General features: G+C 41.7%; 2 protein-coding genes across 2 annotated transcripts; one reads left to right on the top strand and one right to left on the bottom strand.

Annotated features, from left to right (window-relative positions):
• Window positions 1-247: 247 nt before the first annotated feature.
• Window positions 248-12,784, bottom strand: LOC146690793 (protocadherin-17-like). Its single transcript, XM_085433886.1, has 4 exons — window positions 9,214-12,784; window positions 7,979-8,037; window positions 7,658-7,827; window positions 248-1,039 (listed from the first exon to the last, which is right to left on the bottom strand). Exons 1-4 carry the CDS (start codon window positions 11,680-11,682, stop codon window positions 462-464), a joined length of 3,276 nt encoding a protein of 1,091 aa, XP_085290012.1. The 5' UTR covers window positions 11,683-12,784; the 3' UTR covers window positions 248-461.
• A 4,435-nt stretch (window positions 12,785-17,219) lies between these two features.
• On the top strand, window positions 17,220-18,254 carry LOC146690792 (zinc finger MYM-type protein 1-like). Its single transcript, XM_085435094.1, has one exon. The coding sequence runs from the start codon at window positions 17,220-17,222 to the stop codon at window positions 18,252-18,254; it is 1,035 nt and encodes a 344-aa protein (XP_085291220.1).
• Window positions 18,255-18,999: the final 745 nt, after the last annotated feature.

The raw sequence follows: 18,999 nt of genomic DNA, 5'->3' as shown, positions 1-18,999 counted from the left end.
TCAGTTGCTGTGATATTCAAAGAGATGTTCCTTATACACTAAATGGAGACAGAAAGCTTCACTGTACAAAAGCAGACAGGACTCAATAGCTTAACAGTAGCAATTTGTTCAACAGCCTCACAAAATTGGAGTTTGAAATGTGTAAAATACAGACACCTAAATCGACGGGTACAGTACACTATGAAAACACTTGTAGTCAGGTAAGCACTGATTGGCCCCCACCTCCCCCCCCACCCCCACCCACCCCCAAATCTTCACAGCAGTCAAAGACACATATTTCACTTGAACACAACAAGTCACAAACTCAAAAAGAAAAGACATACAAAGCAGATGGTTTTTGGTTACAATGCGTGTCTGAACACCTCTGTGGGTTAAATTAAATCAGCTCTTGGTCATTTGATCTGTGATATCATCATCATCACCCCTGGCAGGTTAGAGAGAACGGGATCGCGCCCCACCTGTCAGTTACCAGAGTCCCGAGGGTCGAGAGCACAATCTGACCCCCCACACTCCTGGCTGATGACAGAGCTGTGAATGAGACTGCTTGACAGGGACTTAGGCCTGAGCTCGCAGGTCAGGTAGGAGGGCTCCTCCAATTCTGTGTGCAGTGGGGAGCACTGGCCATCTGGAGGGCCATAGGCACTGCTGTCTGAACCCCCGTCCCTCACTTCTTTGGGCTCTTGGTTGGCCAAGTCCGGGGGCACACTACTCTTGGTGGGACTACTAGACGCAGATGGACTCTCCTGGAGCGGTGGGCTTAGTGCACGCTGCGATTTTAAGTAAGGTTTGACATTGGCCACAAGGATTGTACTGTCCCGCTGTTCCTTTCCAAACGTGCTGAGGGTTTTTCTGCTGTTGCAGCTGATGGTGCCATAAATCTCTGTCTCTACCATTGCATCCATTCCCACAGGGATGAAAAGGTTGGTGCGATTATCGGCGCTGTCTGCTTGGCTTCCTACCCGTAACTTTGGCATCCAGCATCTGTCAGAATGTCCCAGTGCACGACATTCATCGGTGCAGTGGACTGATTTGTCTTGCTCTGTAAAAACAGTTAAACATTTTGTTATTGGACCATGCTGGGGTGAGTAAAAAAAAAACAGAAGATGATGTAGAAGGCATTTGAAGGATGAGCAGCAATAATAAAACGCCACAAACGGATGCAAATTTTGATGCTTTTAAAATCCAGCTCATAGCTAAGTATCTTTGTTGATATAGAGTATGTGTCACCAGACATTTTCAGAATGAATAGCAACAGCAGCTTATTGCGACAGCAACTGTGAGGGTTTGAATTTAGCAATGCATGTTTTCAATTCTAAAAACTGCTTACGATGCAACCTTAAAGCACTGATACGCAAATAAAGTCATATAAAAAAAAGTTAATTTTACTCTTTTCTTTTTCCGTTATTGTACCAAATGAATGATTCGTCCTATATATGAAATCTTTTCCCTCTGCTATTCTCAACAACCTGTGTAGGTGTTTCCTGGAAAATATCATCTGGTGCAGAGGAAGTGATGTTTTTTTTCATTTACATTTCCATCAGAAGATGTTTGTGTGAAATAAACAAAAAAAGAAAGAAAAACAAGCCTGAATTTGCATGACTGCATTTGCCATTTCTGACCAGAAAGTTTTGAAACACTCCGTAGTTGGGATGTTGTTCGACATTGTGCGGGCTCATTATTTTCATTTTTATATATTTTTTCTAAAACTTCAAAAGATAGAATGTTTGGGAGGGAGTTCAAAAACTGTTATATTGACACTATAATAATATATCCAAGTCAGTTGATTTTAGTTTGATTGTGGAAGTGCCATTTGACCTTGAGTGTTTCTTTTATTTATTTTAAAGGACTCTGGTGCATAGCCAGGGGCTCATTGGCACATTTTTCATCTTTTTTAGTGGATGCATATTGTGAACTAAGCTGTTCTCTGAACACTTGTGGACCTCTGCTGTAGTAAACAGTCATCAACAAGCTCCCTAAACAACTGTCTTTGGACACTGGCTAAAATTAAGATTAAATCTTTCTCATAAGCTTCGTTTAAAAGGCCAAACAATAAGCTTTACATATAATCCACACTGAAAGTATTGAGTACTGTTGATTTAAGTGGTCCGCTGGATATTCCATGGCTGCAGTAGATTCTGCTTGATTGGCTGATGCGGCACACCACAACACAGGACTGCACAACGTGTTCATGGCACTAAATGTCAGCAACACAGGAGAAATGGACAGCGCTCTATATTTGGGTTGTAAATCCATCGTTTACATTTCACACCACACCCAGCCCTGGAGGGGTACAATAAGCACACAGAAAGCAACACGTACCACAGAGCCAATTTCCATGGTGTAATGATGTAGAAGGTGTTGTTTTTCCTGACGCCATTACACTTTGCTATTGAAATTAATTTGACAATGATGCAATGGGATGTCTTGCATGTAGCCACAAGAATAAAAATGTCAAACACGTCTTTGTAAATTGGCGGTAAATCCTACTTTTCTTTCATTTGCTATACATGAAAATGAAACTGCAATTTAATCTATAAAACTAATATTTCAAAGAATCCTCCAATTGTTCTGCTGACTGATTAAACTTATGTAAAAAAATAAGTTTTCATTTGTTGTGATTACTTTGAGGTTTTAAAGGCACCCTTTCACTAAATATACAAAGAAATGCAAACAATGAATTGATTAGTATTTGATTAAATATTTAGATGTTGTAGATCCCAGAAAATTGATTCTGTTTACTTGGGGATAGTGTTTTCCGTTATCTCCAGATGAACAGAATCAACTTTCTGGCATTTCCTTACCTGGATGACTGAGCATGCATCAAGACATAGATGGCTTGTACGCTTATTGTTGAATGGGGGAGACATTAATACAGATTGGGACACAAACAAAACAGGACACAAACACCGGTAATACAATCTTGTTACATATGATGTTAAATCTTCACATCATTCCTCTCTCATAAATAAAAAATCACTTTCCTGCAACTAAAATTCCAATCAAAACTTGTATTTCATTTATATAAATAACTGCAATATTTAATTCACACGACTTGATGCTACTCTGATTAGCTAGATAAGACTCCTCTATCTTGTTCACATGTCATTCTGTGGAGCAAATGAGTAACCCTGAATGAGGCACTTGATCTCATTTTGAAACCCGGCTTTGATGAGGATGGGACTACACAGCCTGGAATAAGAGGAAGCTCCACATGAACGCGTTCATCCTAGAAGAGGTGGATAGATCCTCCTTTTCAAAGGCAACAGTACCTTCCGCATAAACTGGCCTCGACCAGTTTGCTGGAGGATACTGAACGGCAAAGAGGAAGTTCAAAATAAAAAAAAAAAAGATACCTCCTCTATGCCAAAACCCCCAAAAGCAGTAAAAAGCAGCACCATGTGCCACACAGCCAGTGGAAGCTCATTTGCAAAGTACATGCCACAATTATCACATACCGCTGCTCAAGTATACGAACACCAATACACCCACACATAGCCATAGGATATAATGGAACTGTTATTTATAAGGACTGGGCAGATTTAAATGGGGTTGTTAATTTACATAAGAACTGTTTTACAGATTCCACGTCTGCAAAAATGTTGAAGGGAAAGATTTTTACATTTTCTTCCCAACAAATGTTAAAATGGCATTCAGTGTGCTACAGATTTCTTGAAAGGGCAACAGTCATTTCTTTGTAACGTTGTGTGTGTTTTATATGCAAAGTAAAGACTTTTGGGAATAATAGGTGTAATTTTAAATCATGTCATCTCCTAATTGTATATGAGATGTGACTTTTGTCTGTTTATACAGGCCAATGTTTTTCACATTGAGGTTTTCTGTAGAAAGATCTCACATCAAAATGAGTATAAACACAGACCTTGCAGATTTCACTAAATGAAAACCCCACCTTTTACCTTTGTGTGCTGCTAGTTGCTCTGCTGCTATTCCCAGCTAAGTAAACATAACAAACATTGTAGAACTGAAGATCCTTTATGTGTGATGTGAGACGTGCTCTGAGAAGAATTAAACCAGCCGGTGCACAGCTAATGCACACAGACTCACATTTTCTTAGCAGATAGCTCTAATAATTAGTCCAATGATCTGGAAATTTTGATCTTTTTATGATCTTTTTTTATATTTTGCTTTTTAACTTTTTTTTTCAATTTATTTATATATAAGACATAAGCGGAACATGTGCTTTATCAAGTTTTCTCAGGTCAATGATCATCATCGATTGTGCTTTTACAGTTTATATTAAGTTGCATGTGATCCAAGGTAAAGAACAGAAACCTTTGTGATTATTGTTAAAGTTGTATCTAAACAGTAGAAATAAAGTCTTCTCTTGGTCGCTCATATTTGCACTGGGTCAGTACGATGTGTAAATGTATCTTTGAAAACACAAGTAGATGCTTGTAGCAACTCTTAGATTTACTAAACAAATTAGTATTTCTGGGTTTCGGGCAGCAATGATTTTTTCCTCTCATGCTGGAGGTTGTAAGAACTTATGTTGCATTCTTAGCATAAACTATTATGGTGCTTTGTCAGGATTCAAAATATGCATTTGCTCAAAAAGCATCTTACAAGAGAGAACTAAATTATGGCTTTGATTTGGCATAACTGCAACACAGATCCTGCATATTGTAAGTGCTACACGCTTTGATGCATCTACACCCCAGATTACAGTTCTGTGCCCCATGCATTTGTGTTTCTCCATCTTCTTTTCTCCGCCACAGAGAAAAAAGTATTTTTTATGCACAGATACACAGGGCCAGAACAATAAGCATAAGCAAGGAGAAGCAGGGAGATGCTGAATTCATTTCCATGCTGCCTATCACTAGTGCGGAGGAGCGAGCAGATGATGCTGATGCAAAAGGATGTATGTGCTTAGAAGGTACAGCTGCAACAGGGTAAGGTATTTTTGCCGTTTGCACTATTGTGTGGTGCTAGAAAGCCGAGAGTAATTGAAAGACATGTTTATATTATACAAGATTAAATTGTTACTCAGATAATACTTTACATTATAGACCTTTCTGCTTAGAATTTATTACCAGCATGTAAACATTGTATATATGGCACCTGTGCAGTTTTAAGCATATCTAGGCTCATACACACGAGCTTATAGTGTCTATCAAAAGCTATAACGTATCCTATCCTGCAATTAAGATTATTAAATAGTTTATATTACTACAGTTATAATATATATATATATGTTTAGGGATTTTGCAGTCTCCACTTGGGTGCCAAAAAGAGTTGTTATAGCTTAGAACAAGCACATTCATTAACAGTTGAAGTGCATTAAAAGGCATATTTTAACTGTTTATATTGTCTGTTTGATTGGGAAGGTTAAGCTATTACCCCCTTTTTTTTTTGCAATTGTGTAAATTGCACCAAAATGATATTTTTCCCACTTTTATTGTCCTACACTACAGGTTTTTCTATAACACACAATATATACATAGGAAATTAACTAGGCACACTAGCTTGTATAGCAGTACTGTTAGATGTTGTGGGATTTTGATAGTTTAAAACAGGCTAAATGAAGTGGGAGTGCCTTCATCTGCCTGCTCTCCATTTTACATTTATCACTGAGTAAAATTTTGTTAAATGCGTGCTCTGAAACAACGGAGCACCTTTATGTATTCTGCTGCTGCATTTACACCGCCACATAACAGAAACATGACAAAGTGACAAATAGCTGTGATCTTATGGGCAACTGTAGAATGCAACAATAATGTGTTCTCAAAAACAAAGAAACTGCCTGCCCATTATAAATAGAATCAGAGAAAGCCTAGCAACATACCCACTGTGCATCTGGTGTCTGTGAGAGTGAATAAATATTCAGAGTGCATGATGGTGGAAGCTGCACAGGTGCATATATTACCTGTATCAAAGCAGCCAGGAGACTAGAGGGATGGTAAAGGTAAAGACATAAAAGCAATACTACTTAACCCACAAGCTTTTGTGTTGGTGCATTTGGAACTAAAATTCTGAGGTGTCTCCATTTTGGATAATAGCACTATCTTGTCTAAATCTGCAAAACAGTGGCTTTGTTGTTCAATAAATGTACCTGCATGTTTGTGTGGTGTGTGTTTGTGTGTGTGAGAGAGAGAGACAGTGAGAGACAGAAGGAGTATGTGGGTTGGAGGGTGTTTTGTGTGTGTGATCACGTCTAAGGCATAATGCATAATGTAGACCTTCCAGCTTGTAGTCTGCGGACAGTGACACCATTTAATGTTCAACTGACCAACCCCAGGAGAGAGAACAGAGTTTAATCCAACCATTAGTTTTGCCTTTTAACTGCATTCCTCACATGCAAGCAGGGAAGCCATTAGCAAAACATGTTGATATTAAAAGCAAAGCCCGAATTCATCGCTTTTCTCTTATCTTATAAATGCAGGTCTATAAATTAACTGACATTCCTGTCAAGCGAAGCGTCAGTACTGCACTTGTAAATATTCAGTTTTGCATGTACAAAACATCTCCTTCAATATCTCTTCATGTGATTGGCCTTAGAACTTGGGTTGAATCAGATTCAGAAATGTGCTGCAAAAAAAAGTGATTGAATTTACACCTCCCACAGAGTCAAGTTTGGTCTACCATAATTCCTCATAGCACGCACACACACACACACACTCACTCACTCACACATATATAAAAGTGAGATAGATCGAGAGAGAGAGATTCGCACATCCTTCTGGCAGCCGCAAGAGTGTTTCCATCTCTGCCCTCCTGAGCATGCTGCAAACAAACAGTACATAGCAATGTAAATGGTGTGGAAAGTACTGCACAGGGACATGATGACCACAGCCATTCTCTTCCAAGGCGCAGACAAGGAAATGAGAAACATCACCACTTCACTCAAGTCCCCCATTATCTTTTATCTTACCACTGAGAGTTGCTCTCATATTTTCAGTTTATATCCACAATAGCTAAATATATCAGACCCTATCAGGTCAGCCAGGTTGAAACAGACTGACAGTCATCTATGATTATACTCCTGGCAGCGCCAATCGTTTCAGATTTGTGAAATAAAATTTAACATTTCTATTTCCAGTTGGAAAGCAGGCTCCTCTCAAAACAGTGCAACCACAGCAAAACCAATAACAGCTGAGAAAGTCTTTCCAAGCAAAAGGTGGAAGCTCTGTGTTGTGTTGCACCATAAATATCTTTCATTTTGCACCGCAAGTGCCGATCATGTTTCTTGTCTCTGTCATCTTATTCAGGACATGTATGTGACAAACCTGTATTAAAATAATGACATGATCAAAGAAAGGCGCCTACGGAGGTACACTTTGCCATGCATATGAGGTGGTTTGATAGCTAAATCAGACAGAAGATGTTTGCAATTTCTACCTTCAGCCAAGGAACACTTTTATCCTTTTAAACTATCATCTGCCTTCCTCTCTGGTGCCTTCATGTCATCTTTGAAACACAACTCAGGCTGCATGCAAGTTAAAGTGGGACAAAGTAACACTGCAGCTACAGCATCTAATGACAGTTCAGCTTCTTGACAGGAGAAGTGGCTGCATTGGCTGCACCCCCAAAATGGTAGACCCCCACTTAAAGATCAGTGAGGTGCATGCATGTTCCCACTGGATAAACTATAAATAATGTCTAGTGTAAGAGTCAGATAGGCGTCTTCAAGATGTCCACTCACCCTGCTCGAAAGGCTGGCCATTAACTGCTGTTGCTTTCATCTTGAGGGCCTCCCTGGCAGACGTGTCGCAGTGTGAGCCTTTATTAGTATCCTGGTCACTATCAGCTTGGTCACTATCACCATGGCCACTGTCTCGGAGGCTTGCTCGTTCTGCATCCTTAAATGTTGAGCTGCAGCAGAACAGGAAGAGGACAAAAAGAAAGAAAAAAAAAGAATTTAACTTACCTCTTAACTCCTGTTTGATAGCCATAGTCAGCTGGCTTGATACAAAAGTGAAGAAGCTAAACGCACTGGTCAGACGTTTTTGGCTAGTGCTCTTACCTTTGAACAAATGGCTGCCTGCTGCCAGCATAATTGGGCTCTGAGGGAAAATTTTCAGTCTAAAAATGAAAGGAAAATAATATTTTACATTGTCCATGTTAAAAATTTTAATTGACAGCGTAAGTAACATGAGATTAAGACAGGAAAAGAAATTCCCTTATCCAGTTTTTAGATTCGAATTTCTTTACTCTAGCACGTGGAAAATCTGCTCAAGAAAATCTGCTGAGCACCTGGCAGTGACGAAATCACGAGAGGAACAAATCTCCATTGTGACCATATGTACTCTCCCTCGGCGAGGCGAAGAGTTAAGCATTAGCCACTGTCATCAGCATCCTTTCCACCCTATCTTGACAATAATGTGTTTGTGTTGATCACACCCACATACTCTAGTGACTGGTGACAGTGCCAGGCCTTGTCATCTGCGTTATCATCTCCAAATGAGACTGTCTGCGAGACTGTCCTAGATATTTACATCGTTTACAACACATAATTCTGCTGTGCTAAACTGCACTACAAGCCTATGCTGTCAAATTAGCATGTTAGCTGGCTCGTGTATTCAACCCTGCCGTCTCTACAAGGCATGGTTGGACCCTATTAATGGCCTTATCGTGCCAACTTTGGATACGGGCTGGTGGATCTGGCCCATATTTGCGGGGAGCGAAAAATGCGATTGTAAGGTTATGCTGTGTGCATCTCGCTGTCTGGTGCACATTGGTTCAGTAATGTGATCGGACAAGCTGCTCAAACACCTGTCCAATCCCACATTTCAGGCAAGGTTTTGTTTTCACTCCATAGCAGCAGATCTGGCAGGGTCACAGCAGCCTTCTTCAAGACTCACGCTGTTTGCATGTCTAACTGAGAGTGCTTTCTGATTATGAAGACCAACTGTACCATTTTCCAACAGAAGACTTAAGATTGAGCAATTTCGAAATGATTCTAAAATACTGCTATGGATAAAAAAAAATCAAAAAACCTCTCCTTAGTGAAATGCCATTTGAAGCACATGAATACGATTCAACAGTAAGTTGCCGTATAACGCTTTATATGCAGAGAATGATTCAGAGCATCATAACAGCGGGAGAAAAAGTGAAAATAATGATGTCTGCTCACAGTGACAGAGTTTCTCTTTTTTCAGTCGATTACTTTTCTTTTGTCAGATCAGTATGGCTAAGCAGTGTGTACAGATAAGCAAGAATAAAGGGCTGATAAAGAACACAGTGCAGCATCCTTCTTACCTGTATCACTGACATCCTATTCGCTGGAGTGTCTGTGCTAAGCCCGGCAAAGCTGGAGTGGCAACCTGCCCTGGGGACTGTCAGGCTGTTTGGGGTGGTTTTCAGGTACATGACCTCTGACCTGGGCAGTGTGAGTGGCAGGGGGCTCTGGTAGTCAAAACAAATTGGCGAGGTGATGAGAGACGGGCTGCTCACCACGTTCATTCGACTCGCAGAATCTCTCTCCTCCATCTCACTTTGAACCAGCATGATGTCACTCTTGTTGATCCGTTTCTTTTTCCCCTTCCCCACTGGAGGATTGGAGTACTCAGCCATGCGGCAGTTATAATTCCCAGCCTCCTTATCTTGATGCTTGGACTTGACAGCAATGGCGGTCATGACTGCTAAGAGCATGACAGAGATAATGCAGAGGGTAACTATGAGGGGCAGGGACACATCCCAGTGCTGCTGTTCCCCACTCGCGCTGGATCCCCCTCCTGTTGCTGTGTCTGTGTTCGCCTTAATGATCAGCTTAGCCACGGCAGATAAGGGGGGCTTGCCATGGTCAGTTACCTTCACCACCAGCTCAACCACTGGGGCGACCTCCTCCCAAAGAGCATGGGCAGTTCTGACCTCTCCTCCCACTGGATCCATCTCAAACAGGTGGTCATCGTTTCCCTCTGTGATCTCATAGGTCAAATGTCCACTTTCTCCATGGTCATGGTCCACTGCTTTCACTGTAGCCACAATGTATCCAATACCTACATTTCTAGGCACCGGGATTTCCGCTGTATCATTCTGAAGAAGCGGTAAAATAATAACCGGGAGATTGTCGTTGACATCGAGAACACTGACTCTAACTGTAGAAGTGCTTTCCATGTGAGGTGATCCACCATCTTTAGCCTGAACTTTGAACTCAAATGATTTAGTTTGCTCATAATTGAAAGACCGGGAGGCATATATGGCTCCATTGGTGGGATTAACAGACACATATGTGTAGACTGAAACATCTCCTATATGTGATGGAAGAATGGAGTACGTCACTGTCCCATTTCGACCCACGTCTGGGTCGTGGGCCAAAACGGAGCCCAAGTACTCCCCCGGGATGTTGTTCTCAGGCACCTGTAGCACATACACTGCTTTTGTAAAGCGTGGTGCGTTGTCATTTTCATCCAAGATTTTTACAGTAAATGACCTAGTGTAATTCAAAGACGGGATCCCATTATCTCTGGCTACAATTGTTACATTGTATTCATCTTTCATTTCCCTGTCCAGAGGTCTATCAGTGAGCAGCGTATAAAAATTGTCATTGTTTTCTTGCAGTCTGAAAGGTACATTTCCTAGTACCCGGCACTGAAGTTGACCATTACGGCCGGAGTCTTTATCTGTCACTCTGACCAGCGCTATGACAGATTCTGGAGGCGCTGCCTCGCTGATGGCTCCCTGCCGGACAGAAACAAAACTAATTATTGGCGAGTTGTCATTTTTGTCAAGCACTTTGACGGTAATTTTACAGTGGCCTGGTATTGGGTTGGGCCCCAGATCCTTAGCCTGCACATCAAACTCTATGATTGGATTCTCTTCATAGTCAATCTCTCCCTGGACCTTGATGACGCCAGTATTGGGGTCGATGGAGAACAAATCTTGTATTCGCTCTGATGCATATCCAGTGAAGGAATACACCACCTGCCCGTTACTTCCTTCATCTTGATCAGTGGCGTTCAAATCTATAAGTACTTTTCCAGGGGGAGAATTCTCTGGAATCTCTAAAACATAAGAGGATTTTTCAAAAACCGGGCTATTGTCATTCGAATCAGTCACTCTGACGTTGATCTGCATGGAGCCCGATCTTGGATACTCCCCTCCATCTATTGCTGTGAGAAGGAGGGTGTGATGACTCTGATCCTCCCTATCCAGAGGTCTCTGAACCACCAGCTCCGGATATATAGTCCCATCGCCTCTCACTTTTAAATCCAGAGAAAATGTATTGTAATCATCTCTTGTGACCTGGTAGGTCTTTATCCCATTTTCCCCAGAATCTGAATCATGTGCAATAGTGAGAGGAAAGCGTGTCCCAGCAGCTGCGTTTTCTGAAATATCAATATTGACATGATCTGAGGGGAAACTGGGTGAGTTATCATTTATGTCCTGTATATCAATCTTGATCATGCATATTTCCTTGTCATTTGCAAACACTTCCATAGACAGCTGGCACTTTGGGTTACGCCTGCATAATGTCTCCCTGTCAATCCTTTGTTTGGTGAAGATTAGTCCACTCTCCGGGTCAACATCCACCAGATGTGGTGCTGAATTCTCCAGTACTCTGAAGTTTGATTTTTTCCCTCTCTCCATGGTCCCATATCCGGCATCTTTTGCTATATTACCTATAACAGTTCCAGGTCCTTGCTCCTCCGGGACAGAATAATTGAGATTTTTCAATGTCAGGGCTTTAACCCACAGCAGTAAGAAAACTGGTACAGAGAGACGCATCCCTTCAACCTGATCCGCAGTAGTGGCAGAGAGAAAAAAAAATCCTCGTTGACTTTCAACCTGTTGATTACGGCAAACCTAGACTACTAAACCCGAACCCGGCATGTGGTTTACACCGATCTTTGGCTAATTAGGTACTAAATCGATGCGTGAACCGCTACCTCTTTTTAAATTGGTATTTTAACCTCTTTCATATACCGCTCGGCTATGATGAACTCTTTCTGTAAACAAAGATGACCGCCTGGCGATACCTGATGTATGAATTAAATATCAAATTCAACATCGTGTACGAGAAATGCTTTGGGGTTTTTTTTCGTTGTTTTTTTTTTCTCACGGGGGGGACTTAATGAATAATCGATGACTATAAAGTATTAATATTCCCTCCTGCATCCAAGGTTAAAGCGCTTGAATCTCTCTGGTGAAGGTTAGACCGTAGCTTACAAAAGCGCATTGCCCTCATGCGACATCTACACCTAGGCTACAGCAAATTCTGACATGCCCGTTCAAAATGCAGCATTGGCCGATGTTACCATTCGCAATGCATTTACTTTTTTCCCTGTGCGGCACACTGTTGCATATGGGTTCTGCTCGTGTAGCATATACAGCCTACCCATGCCACAAAGTAGAATAAAAGCAGGATATAGAGCTGCTACTCCTGTCCAACCTTTTGTGTTCCCGTCATTCAAGAGCATCTATAGCACGGCTGCGACTTTTGCCCGATGATTGTCCTATAATCAGTCCAGTAATCCCATAATCCAGTCCAATTGGACCCAGTGCTTTCGCATCCTTCATTCGGACAATGCTCATCTGCACTGCCCCCGTAAACGTTGCCAGAAAATGCAAAAAGAAAAAAAGGCTGCTGGAAGATTTCAGATAATCAAAATTAATCGCTTTTCCTGCGCTCAGTTCTCTCCGCGTCAACTGTTGAAACCTGCTCCCTTCACAGTGAGCTGATCTGCCCGGAATCCTCTCGACGCCTTTATAACAGACTCCGGTGTAGGTTGTTTCTTGGTGCATTTAACATAGTTTCTGATCGTCTTCCAGCAAATGAGTGAACAGTGACAGATCTTGCCTTGGGGGTTTCTCCAATAGGTCTGGCAAGATCGCATGAAGAAGGGCTGTTCTAGTGCTACGTGATTCATTTACTGATGTGCGCGCACAGAGCAGCAGCATCAGAGGGAAAACGTGCTTGTGGATGTTGCTCCTAATACATGTGGAAGTGAACTAGGGATTATGAAAAGATAGGTGAAATGTGTTTGGCTGGGAGGAAGTAGAAGCGGCGAGGACTTGACAAGTGATCATTTTTAAGGTGAATTGGATCAGATGGCCAACATGTTGTGGAAAATGTGAAATTAAAGTTGATAAAAATGTTTCAAGGTTTCTTCCCCTTGCAGTGCCATGTTCTTGGTGTCATTGAACATCTTTGGATATTCAGAACTAAAGATTCTTATTAATTATTAAAAAATAGCAGGCGACCACCTGTCTCTTGCATTGCACCTTGTTGTCGATTAGTGCGATTAGTTTTGAGAAAATCTAACCATGACATAAAATAAGAGACAGACTGTGGGTGTTTTCAGGATTATCTCTGCAAAGGACATAAGAGAACTGCTTATTCCTCTGAAAAAAAATAACAAGGCTTATTTCCCAGCTCAAATATCACAGCTGTTGGTATAACCTGCCTTCTGCATCTATCACACTTGCTTTCAATAGCCTATCCACATCAATCTCATATCTCATATGGAAAAAGATGGACTGACATTTAGTTCACTCAGCATTTCAACAATATGACATTTGCATTTTTTCCCCCTCACTTGACCAAATCTTAGTGACGCATGGGGCTCCTTGATGATGCAGGTACCATACCAGAGTCATTCTGAGAGGAAGCTGTGTCAACTAGTGTGGCCCGGTTTCTCATTTAATTCCATGTTGCCCAGGATCTAAATCAACCTTGAGTTGTCCCCGAGTTCATTTTCATTGTCTGAAACATGGCTGCTTTCCTCCTCTGGGGAGCATCAACTTTGCCTTGCCAGGGTGCAGCCTGCATAAATTGGCCATTTCTGCAGGTAAGAGATAAGGACAACAAAGGGAAACTAATTATCATTCAGTCTATGTTAAAACCTCAGGAAAGAACTGCTATTGACAAATGTGTGTGCATTGTCACAGTCATACCATTTAATATGATCTGAACTTTGAATGAGAGGGTGGTTCATATCCATAATAAATAGGCCACATCCTAATGTGAGGCTTTGGCTGCCTTGTTCTTGTAGAAGCTGATGACTTTGTCATGGATAAGTTTCTCTAATGAGACCACTGTCCCCGCCCTGGAGTATGAACCACGATCTCTGCTGCTTTTCTTGCAGTGAAAACACAGGGATGTTTTATGACGAATTGATTTTTACCTGGAAGCACAATATTTGGCTGGTGTAAAATCATACCTGTTGTATTCCACAGGGGTTGAAACGGCAAAACACTGCTCATTTAAGCATACTTGTAATATCTTGGCATCTCTTTGATGTCATTCACTTACCACTCTGCACAAGCGTGATTAGAGGTGAGATTAAATTGTTTATCATTCTGTTTTTGCTCCCGTTGCTGGTTGCGCCACACTTCAAGCTGCACACCGGAATACTGATGGTGGTGAGTGGGAATGATGATCAAGTCAATGAATCTTGGTGCAGTGTAAACAAAGGGAAAAGCAGGTTCTTCAAACAAATTCCTCCAAGAGACATTTTGCAAGGATGTAAATTGCGCACACAAAATAATTTGTACAGCAATGGTCGGGACAGCATCCCTATTAACTGTAAAGAAAAAAAGTTACAATAGTGACAACAGTTATTATGTATGATGATCAAAATAACACAGAACAGTGACATCCAGTAATAATTATTACTCTGAACTACTTAAACTACTATATTGCAATAAAAAGAAGTCTGTATTTCTGTAAAGTTTCTTAAAGCCCACTATTATGTGTCTTTTACTGTGAAATAATGATCCATATCCCTGCATAATCGATGTGTCATGATTCTTCAGCAGAGTACCCATCTTAAAGGGACAGTTCATTCAAGCACCAAAAACTCTTCCCCCTATTCTTGTAACCACTCATGCAGAAAATTTTAGTTTTATGTGTCAAGATTTTTGAGAAGCCTGCCTCTGAAACTTCTGCTGCCAATATAATACAAAAAAAAAAAAAAGTTGTACCGAAACACTGAAACTGAATTTCAATGTACCTGCCGAAGGGATTAAAGGGAAATCTGTTTTGTACATTCCACACAACATGATATCCACATTTTAAGGCAGTGGTTCTTAAACTGGGGTTTATGCCATCTACTAGTGGGGCGAGGATCAGGAGAATGAAACTAAAAGTTGAAGGAAGGACATTGAGTTTTCCCTGTTTATGCAATAGGCATGCCAGAAAAAGAAGGAGGGTGAAGAGTCCATGTGATGGGTGACTGGGGTCTTTGATGATTTTCCCAGCCCTTTTCAGACACCGCTTCCTGTAGATGTCTTTTATGGCAGCAGTGGCGTCGTTAGGCCTATTTTAGGGGTGCTGAAGCCTCCCTAAAATATTCTTAAGCCCCCCTAAATAATTTGGTGGGGGTTTTTTTTTTATTTATTTATTTATTTTTAACTTATTCGATTTTTTTTTTTACAGAACTTGCAGACAAATTCAATATAAAGATGCAGGAATATGAGTTTAAAGAAATAATAATATAAACCTGTCGCTATTCACACAAATATGATCATAACTCGGTTGGTCCCTTTCGCTTTACATTGTTAAGGTAGCGTCAGTGCTTCGTTATCCAATCCCTTCCAGTTGTTCACAGGGGACATCCACATGACTGAAAATCCAGTCCTCGTTTTCACTGCTACTTTACACTCCGCTCGTATACACCTGCAGAAACACTAGCGTGCATGTGGCAAACGGCAAGAAATCATGGATATACGCAAGTTTTTCAAGAAAGTAAGTCTTCATCACTGGCTGGTAGTAACAATTAGTTATCTCCAGCTAACAGCAGAGAGTCCCATGTAAATAATGAACCAGGTGCTCCCCATTTTGTAAATAAAAACCTGGCTAGCGCACTAAGTTAAATTGTTAGCATAATGTTAATTTCTGTCACTCGTTTTAGCTCTGAAAAATCCAGCTGAGCTCATTCAGGTATGGTTATCATCAGTGGAAATAATAATAATCACTCCATCCCCATTAACCTGTAGGAGTCAGGGCAGAGGAGCACAGAGAGGCAGAGGGGAGAGACGTCTGCTGGAGAGGTGAGTCAAAGGATGGAGTCATTTGTGATGGAGACAGTCTGATTAGAATTTTATGGGACTCAATATGGATATGAAATATGAAACATTTCAGTCACGGTACAACATATAAGACCTGTTTAACTTGAGCTTTTATTTAGGAGAGTCAAGGTTAGAAAGTGGAGAGAGCAAAGAGAGAGATATGTATATAAGTCAAATTAGCCTGACTCACATATTTTTGAGGGTTCTATTTTAATATTACTTCAATTCAAGTAATTTAGTAATATTTTTCAGGGCTTTAAATTGCAACCATTTTAGTCACATGCGTGCTCAAAATATAATGTTTGTAACTTCAAAATATTTGGGAGCAACAAATTACTGTGGAGCGGGAGCAGAAGTCATGATATTAGCAATTTACATTACAATTCAGTATGTTTTAATGTATCTTGAAGGGTGAGGCAGAAGGAGTGGCTGAGGGAGAAAAAGGTCAACAGGCAAGTTCAAGTGTTGTTACATGGAAAAGCTACCAGGGAACTAGCAAACAGGGAAACGTTGCACAGATGATAGCAACTGCAAATGTGAGTGAGATAGTCGAAAGAAGAGAGTATCTCAGACGAATTGTTGCAGTCACCTCTATGTTAGGGAGACAGGGACTCCCTTTTCGTGGTCATGATGAAGGTGAAGACAGCCCAAACAGAGGGAATTTTCTTGCGTGCATGGAGCTTTTGAAGGAGTTTGATCCTTTTCTTCAAAAACATAATCCCCCATCAAATGCACAGTATATCTCACCAACATCCCAGAATGACATGATTGACTGTTGTGCCCAGGAAGTTACTAGTGTCATTGTATCTGAAATGACAAAGTCTAAAGTCTATTCCATCATGGTGGATGAGGCAAGGGATAAAAAGGCAGAGCAGTTAGCTGTTTGTGTCAGGTACGTGTCAGAGGGGGCAGTGAAGGAGCGTTTCCTTGCACTTGCAGAGATAAAATCATTTGATGCCCAGTCCATTGCAAATGAGATTCAGCAGCAGATCCAAAACTATGGTCTTGCAGAGCTTAAGTGTGTAGCACAAACATATGATGGTGCAGCCGTTATGAGTGGCTCCACCGGAGGTGTACAAGCACATTTTAGAAGGCTCCATCCTGAGGCTATCTATGTGCATTGTTATGCTCATCAACTCAACCTGGTTTTGTGCAATACTTGCAAGGCTGTCCCAGAGGCTGTGGAGCTTTTCAGCTTGTTGGAGTGTGTGTATTCTTTCTTCAGCACCTCCCTAGTCAATCATCATAAGTTCATGGAGACTCAGGCAAAGCTTGGATTGACAAAAACTGAGCTTGTGCAACTTTCAAACACTCGCTGGGCATGTCAGTTGCGATCAATCAGTGCAGTTCTTGAGACATTGCCTGCCATTTTGGAGTGCCTATCTGCAATTGGATCCCCCATAGCTGTTGGTCTCAGAGCAAAGCTCTACAAGTTCTCAGCAGTCTATGCACTACTGATGTTTCAGTCGATTCTGTCTGTAACCGAAGGACTCCACAAATTCCTGCAGAAAGAGACTTTAGACCTGGCAGAAGCTTTTATCTGCAAACAAGCTGTGTGTGACACACTTAAGGGCAAACACTCAGATGCATTTGCTACAGAGCTGTATGAGAAAACCAAGGCCCTGTGTAACACCCACAGTATCCCTGAACCAGGTGCCAAGACAAGGCACAAACAGAGGAAAATGGAGGATTTTGTCCTGGAGGCAACTGTGGGTTCACGCACTGAATTGAACAACTCAGACACATTGAAAAGAGAGTTACTTTTCCCTTGTGTGGATCGGATGGTTGGCGAGCTTGATCAAAGATTTTGCAGTGTAGATGCAGGGCTGCTAAAAGGCGTCCAGGCATGCAGTCCTAAATCTGAGAACTTCTTGAGTGAACCACACTTGAATGAACTTGCAAAGCACTACAGACTTGACCTGAAAAAAGAGGAGGTTCTGGTGGCCAGAAACTTTCTTACCCGGAAAACAGAGGCTGGATGTCCACCCAAAAATATGTTGTCTGTGTACAACCTCCTTGATTCAGACATGTTTCCCTCTCTGAAGGCAACCATCCAAGTTGCCCTAACAGTGCCTGTCAGCAGCTGCTCGTGCGAACGGTCCTTTAGTGCACTGCGTCGGCTGCACTCCTGGCTGCGTCAAACAATGGGTCAGAAAAGACTTCACAGTCTTGCAGTCATGTCTATTGAAAAAGACACGCTTCAGCATCTGAGTCACAACAGAGTGATTGACCGATTTGCCACTCTTAAAAACAGACGTCATTCTTTGATGCTTCCACCCACCAAGTAACTGGTGATTGCAGCCAGAAAAATGTACTTTTTTATTTTCAGTTTTTTTCTTGTTATTGATGCAGCAAACACATTTCCTCTGTTTTTTTGTTGTACTGTATTATAAAGCAGACTGAAATAAAACAATAGATCTATTGGTGGCCTAGGATGTTTAATCTGTCCAAAAAAGTAGGAAAACAATTTCTCAGTCTTTGTTTTCTGTTTGTGAAATTTTGTGCTCATTCACTACGTTCGTTCATGTTGTGTGCATCTCTTGGGGGCTAAGCCCCCCCTGTCCTTAAAACCTAGTGACACCCCTGTATGGCAGGAAGTGGTGCTCCGGCGATGCGCTGGGCAATTTTCACGACCCTCTGCAACGCCTTCCGGTCCGAGGCAGAGCAGTTCCCGTACCAGACTGTTATACAGTTGGTCAGGATGCTCTCGATGGTGCAATGATAGAAGTTCACCAGGATGTCTGAGGACAGGTGGTTCTTCCTCAGAGTCCTCAAGAAGAAGAGGCGCTGGTGAGCCTTCTTGACCAGCTTACAGCAATTGGTCGTCCAGGTGAGATCCTCGGAGATGTGGACTCCCAGGAACTTGAAGCTGCTCACACGCTCCACAGCCGTCCCCTTAATGTGGATGGGTGGATGTGGGTCAGCATTCCTCCTGTAGTCCACGATGAGCTCCTTGGTCTTCTCGGTGTTAAGCAGCAGGTTGTTTCTGTCGCACCACTCAGCCAGACGATCCACCTCCTCCCTGTAGGCGGC

This window comes from Copadichromis virginalis, linkage group LG16, assembly GCF_057382275.1.
Source record: "Copadichromis virginalis isolate Kocher_CV1m ecotype Utaka linkage group LG16, C_Virginalis_male_GT1.1, whole genome shotgun sequence".
Taxonomy (NCBI): Eukaryota; Metazoa; Chordata; class Actinopteri; order Cichliformes; family Cichlidae; genus Copadichromis; species Copadichromis virginalis.
The sequence above is the reverse complement of the archived record's forward strand: the minus strand, read 5'-3'. Positions and strand labels throughout refer to the sequence as shown.

What these genes read in the sequence shown, in the direction of transcription:
- LOC146690793 (XM_085433886.1), bottom strand. Translation starts at nt 11,682, where the DNA reads ATGCGTCTCTCTGTACCAGTTTTCTTACTGCTGTGGGTTAAAGCCCTG. An exon ending in ATAGGATGTCAGTGATACAG is followed by an intron (nt 8,038 to 9,213) that starts GTAAGAAGGATG and finishes TTTCATTTTTAG; the next exon opens with ACTGAAAATTTTCCCTCAGA. An exon ending in TGGCCAGCCTTTCGAGCAGG is followed by an intron (nt 1,040 to 7,657) that starts GTGAGTGGACAT and finishes CTGTTTTTACAG; the next exon opens with AGCAAGACAAATCAGTCCAC.
- LOC146690792 (XM_085435094.1), top strand. Translation starts at nt 17,220, where the DNA reads ATGGAGACTCAGGCAAAGCTTGGATTGACAAAAACTGAGCTTGTGCAA.